At 35.2% G+C, this 6,000-nt stretch overlaps 1 protein-coding gene across 3 annotated transcripts; it reads right to left on the reverse strand.

Annotated features, from left to right (window-relative positions):
* Positions 1–529: 529 nt before the first annotated feature.
* Usf (upstream transcription factor usf) lies at positions 530–5,662 on the reverse strand. Of its 3 annotated transcripts, XR_003656721.1 has the most exons (8): positions 5,513–5,662; positions 5,302–5,348; positions 5,081–5,167; positions 4,747–4,821; positions 4,184–4,284; positions 2,999–3,180; positions 1,468–2,232; positions 530–944 (listed from the first exon to the last, which is right to left on the reverse strand). XR_003656721.1 is itself a non-coding variant. In XM_028318451.1 (7 exons), exons 1-7 carry the CDS (start codon positions 5,569–5,571, stop codon positions 2,073–2,075), a joined length of 711 nt encoding a protein of 236 aa, XP_028174252.1. In that variant the 5' UTR covers positions 5,572–5,662; the 3' UTR covers positions 1,383–2,072. The 3 variants fall into 3 exon arrangements, 2 of the variants coding, with proteins under 2 accessions (XP_028174252.1, XP_028174253.1); XM_028318451.1 differs by lacking the exon at positions 530–944 and having other exon boundaries at positions 1,383–2,232; XM_028318452.1 differs by lacking the exon at positions 530–944 and having other exon boundaries at positions 1,383–2,232; positions 4,747–4,818; positions 5,513–5,661.
* Positions 5,663–6,000: the final 338 nt, after the last annotated feature.

The raw sequence follows: 6,000 nt of genomic DNA on the forward strand, positions 1-6,000 counted from the left end.
TATAATTAGAACAACATCGTTACAACTTAGCAGAGTCTAAAGGTGAGTACAAACCAGAGCATTTCTAAAGCCTGGTCCGTGAGCACGTAGAATTTTGTCCAATAACCCCAAGCTACCCATCCTTATCGCTCGCGCGTAATTATATTATTTATATTGCTGTCGCGCTCGCACACTCACTGCGGGCGCCCGTCGCACAGTCGCACAACAAGCACAGTTGGACAAAATTCTACGTGCTCACGGACCAGGCTTTATGTAATGTAACGTAATTAACGTTCTTACGAATGGACACAGGTAAAAAATGTTTGGTTCGTGACAGGGTGATACACTAGACATTTCATAGAGCGGCTTGTTGTGTTATGTTACAAGTAAATGCTCCAGTCTAGACTCACCTTAATAAATAATTGGACCCATCAGCACAAGATGAATTTGTGATTACATTCTAATTAAAAATAAAGAATGTATGGAAGTTGCACAGTACACAAAAATATTTTATGTTTATTTGTCATTTTGAACTATGCTTCATTATCAGTGCGAATGGGTACCAATTTACAAGTAAATATTTTCAACACGGAATCTTAGATAACCTTCCTATATTGTCTATTGAAAATTTCATAACACTTGCTATAATCTTTGTATTGTTGGTACTTAGGAAGTTTATCACAAGTAATTATTTCTAGTACATAGACAATATTTGTTCAATCTACTAAATATTATTTTCTAATCTTACCGATTTAGAATATCAGCTTTCTTAAACATACTTTTTAAATATATGAAACGTTCGTATTCATATCTTAGCTTGAAAAAGGCAATCCCTAAATTCCTTATTCCAAATCTTTTTGATATTGAAACCAATTTCAATTTACGTAAATCGAAGACATAGGATAATGTTGCAACTTTCAAACATTACTATGATTTGAATAAAATCAAACAACTCATGCTACATACACTCGACAGCAAATAAATCGCACCACCCGCGACAAGCACTTTCAAACGTATGCATCCCCACTTCACACCAATATTGGTACCATTCAAAAGCCTAGTTCTAAACTTCATTTCATTATAGGAAAGGTTTTTACCCCAAAAATGTTTCTTTAGAAGGATCCAGAGTCACTTCTTCAAAAAATAGATAGTTACGCTTGAGCCAATTTTTATGGCTATAAAACTGTTAAGTTGGGATTAATCGCTATCCATCTGTTAAAGAGGACACGTGTGATCATTATTTGGTTTTATAACCATAAAATTTGGTCTAATTGATCCCAGAGGTGAGCCCAAAGTGAGGTCTTTTTTCAAGTCACATTTATGGTATATGCTAATCATTTATTAAGAAATTAAATGTGTTTTTCTTTAAGGATATTTATTGGGCTTTCAAATAACACCAATATTGTTGGGGCACCATTATTGTGTCAAAAGAAAATCTTTAAAGTTCGCGTCGCGGGTGGTTCGATTTATTTGCTGTCAAGTGTATTATGATTTCAAAACACCACATACAATCTTAGACCTTTTCTTTCATATATTTAGTGCCTTACAAGTTTTATCTTACTATCCTTTAATGTATGGGAAACAAATCATAAAACATGCATATTTACTCAAAACAATACTGAATGTGTTTTAAAAGAAAAATCCTTTTCCAATTAGATTGTACATTTTATACAAAACTAAAAACATTAATGATGTTGTAACAGCTAAAATAATAATGTTAAAACTATGCCAAAAAATAACAAAACGTTTTCAAACATTCATATTTAAATTGAACTGTTTTGTTTATATCAAACGAAAACATTTCAATGTACATCAACATTATTAACTATACAATCAATAACACCTTACAACTGCGTAAAAATACGCGCTCTGCCTGCTATTCTTCACGTAAATTGTATGGAAACTTCATAGCCTTTTTTCGTTCGACTACCCTTAAACGGGTTAATCGGTTCTGGCCATTTCTGGCAACACTGGCCGGTGATGCCAGATGAAATAACTGATGCTTTATGACGTCACTACACAGTCAAATCACACTTAGCTATATCAGCACCTTGGTTAAGTTCACGGTTCGGTTGACACCTGGCGGGTTACAGCTAGGACTTCTGGCCTTTGGCCCGCTGGCTGGCGACTATGCACGTGTCCGCTAGGTCGTTTCGCATAATGGCACTCTCTTTTCGTACGTCAACTAATTCCTGTTTTAGTCTTAACACTTCTAACATAAGCTTCTTGTTTTCTACTTCTAGTTTTTCTAGTCTGAAATAAAAAATGTTTTTGTTTTAATGTTTTTATAGTTTTGTTTGATTATAAAATATGTGGAAGTTTGGGTAGATCAAGTTTATTCTGTAACCTATTATTGGTAGTACCGTTTGGAAGAGCTCGTGAAGCACTTTCAGGAGCAGTAACCAGTTTTTCGATATCTTGTATAGTTTTTTTTTTTTTTTTTTTTTTTTTTTTTTTTTTTTTTTTTTTTTTTTTTTTTTTTTTTTTTTTTTTTTTTTTTTTTTTTTTTTAAAAGATTATTAGTAATTTGTTATTACACAAATTACTAATACTCCCGTTAGCCCCTCGTCCCGTTAGTCCAGTTAGTTAGATAGTTAGTTAGCCCGTTAGTCGTATTCGTATTCGTAGTTTAGAAACAATGGAGTGAGATCACTTATTGTCTCCACCCTGACCCTGTATAGTTGTGAAGTGACACAACGCTTGTTAAAACTCAATGCAATATCTATTTCTAGTTCAAGTTTAATAACAGACACCAACCACACAAAACTAAGTGGAATTTGAAAGAGACCTATATGTTAATTCTAACACGAAATAACTGCTATAGCCTGGTCTGGGAGCACGTAGAATTTTGTCCAATGATCCCAAGCTACCCATCCTTATCGCTCGCACGTAATTATGTTGCTGTCGCGCTCGCACACTCACTGCGGGCGATAAGGATGGGTAGCTTGGGGTCATTGGACAAAATTCTACGTGCTCCCGGACCAGGCTATAGTAAGTAACAGGATTAGTTGAAACATACCTCTTCTGTTTCCTTGTGAGGTCCGTGATGTGGTCGCATGCCTTGGACAGAATGCATCCTTTGCTGGAAGAATCTGCCATGGCATCGGGCACCAGGGCAGCCAGCTTGGTGATCCAGCTGTTTATCTTGTCCCGACGCCGCCTCTCCACCTCATTGTGGGTCGCGCGACGCTTCTCATCTCGCTGGGGAGTTACGAAGATAATTGATAAGAATGCCTATCGCGTAGATATAAAAACATATAAATAGAATGTGTACGGAGGAGTGAATATATTAAATCAGCAAATATCTTGTCAGTGGGTCCAGCCTCATCCCTCGTGACGTCACAGTGACGCGCGTTCGCCAACGCTTAATCACACTCGCCTAACTTTTGCTGAACATTAGGAATTGAAGCTCTCAGTTTTTTGATTACAAAATAGTGTAATAAACCAAACTTACTATGACATGTATACCTCTAAACCCAGTCTGAACTGAGTTACGAGCATTAGAAGTTTGATGATTTTCATACTAGATTTGCTTTTTGCGCGCAAAGTTTTCTAACAAATTGCAACAAAATAGTGAGATTGTATGTGTAAACAAACAATACCATCCATTAAAGGCTCCAGACATCAGTATGGAGCAGAATCAGCGCAATAAAAAAATAGCGCAATATTTTGTTGCAATTTCTTACAAAACTTGCGCACAAAAAGCAAATCTAGTATGAAAATCATCAAACTTCTAATGCTCGTAACTCAGTTCAGACTGAGTTTAGAGCTATACATGCCATAGTAAGTTTGGTTTATTACACTATTTTGTAATCAAAAAACAAAGATTGGTAGATGGCCGCGCGAAAAAAAAAGACGCCACTTTCCATACAAAATCTGGCATTGCCATTTGCGATAATCTTTCATTTATAAATGCTAAAGTTACTTACTCTCCCTGGCTGCTACCTTTTCACACTGGAACATCAAAATTAAAATGGATTTAATTTTGATGTTCAAGTGTGAAGCATCAGAAGACAACAGCTGCAAAGGCGCCCCCAAGGATTTCTACAACAACCAGTATTTTACCTGAACGTTGGTCCACCAAATGGGAGGCCTACCTACATTATGCTTTCAGGTCCATAGTCACCACTCAAGAATCTACTCCAATGTTCATCCGTTCTATGTGTGTAAAGCTGTTCAATAGAGTTAATAATTTAGTAATTACCCTTTTAGCCGTAATAGCTTTTTCAGGTACAGGTTCTCTTTTGACTTTCTTTTCAACTGGTGGTCCGAACACCTCCCCCGGACTGCTTATCACATAGTATTCTGTAATCAAAATATTATATGTATTGCATGGTGAACATAACAAAAACATAATGTAATACATAATTTTCCAAGTAATTGAGCAGTGAGACTACTTCTTAATAATTTAAGCACAATTTGGACAACATTTAATAAACATTCCGCCAGATGGCAATATGGCGTCCAAATGCTGCATGATTGGTTATTTTTGACATGACATTGACAGATATGTCAAAATCCACCAATCACGCAGCAGTCAGACCCCACATCCACATCCCGCCATCTAGCGGATCTTTCATTCGCGAAAAGCCTCATTGAGCAGCGTTCATATTAATTGTGAGCATTTTGTTATAATAAATATTTTTCAATTCTGAATACTATCTATCTACAACAGTCAACATTATCTCAGGTGTTTTCTATATTTGGTACGTACCAATTATCTCTGAGTTCCGATTTATTGTAAAAACTAAATAATCCAGTCCTTACCATGTGGTGGTGAATTTGTAGCCATGCTGTTTGTTGCATCATCCGACATCACAAGTTTGTATGTTACAGAACCTGCTGCAAACAAGACCAGGGTTAAATTATATATTTGACACAACTGAACCTGTATCAGTTCATCAGACATCTAATTTCCTAAATTGCTAGTTAATTAAATTAAATAACAAAGTAAGTACAATGTCACATAATACTTAAAAGGAGTAATTAACAGAGGGTCCTACAAAGGCTTTCAATAGCAAATATCAACCAATAACAACAAGCAAATAAAATAATAGACAAAGCTTTGATTAGACATAAACAATAACATATTTACACTTACCCTGCACATCCCTAAAGCTGTATGAGGTACTGTTATCATTTGTGTCCAAAAACGACTGCGTTACTAAATGGGATTTATCGTCGTCGCCTGTAAACATTTGTAATTAAATTTAACCTTAATTTAATAACAAAGCATGGGATAATTAGATCGATTGGACACATTCGTTCGAACAGTCCACCACATTGATGGTACATATTATTGTTTGGGTCACTGTTACTTACCAAGTGAGCCATCGTCCACTATTCCTAGGTACTCGTCGCTGTCAGCACTGGAAACATAATACATCACGTAAACATAAACACAAATAAATCTAATTTCACTGCAAGGACTCCTTTTCTCGCCAAGTTGCAAAATTAATAAGCGATGACCTTCCCTCTTCAATATTTAATTATGTAACGCACTTTGCATTTTAACACTATTACATTATTTTACCTGCTAACAAGAGAATTTTTATGTATGTCATCGACGTCTACTAATTCAACTTTGGCCATTGCGCGTAATTATTTTTGAATTTTCAGATTTTGATCACGGGCACAAATACAAGAGGTCATGTGATGAGGCTAAAAACAAGATAGAGTATGTGAGTGTTGCTAGAAAAGAAATTTTGATTTGTACTAATTCAATAGAATTTCGGAAGTTCCCATTGTTTGAATATCACCATTCTTTATTAACTCGCCCAAACCCTTTTGTTTATAACAAACAATAAAGTTATCGCCTTATTTGACACTTAATTATTGAAACTATTAAATAGTTTTAAAAATAAAATGCAATTTGTACATTAAATTTTATTTATTTTATTTGAGGGTCAACATCACGTTATGTATTACGTATTATTAGTTTTTATTTGTCTAGGTACTTAAATGAATACCTTGGAATAATATTTTTCTTAGTAAGAAATTCTTGCATTTTTGTCCACAATT

This window comes from Ostrinia furnacalis, unplaced genomic scaffold (assembly GCF_004193835.3).
Source record: "Ostrinia furnacalis isolate ACB-3 unplaced genomic scaffold, ASM419383v2 OfSCF6894, whole genome shotgun sequence".
In the NCBI taxonomy this organism is placed as follows: domain Eukaryota; kingdom Metazoa; phylum Arthropoda; class Insecta; order Lepidoptera; family Crambidae; genus Ostrinia; species Ostrinia furnacalis.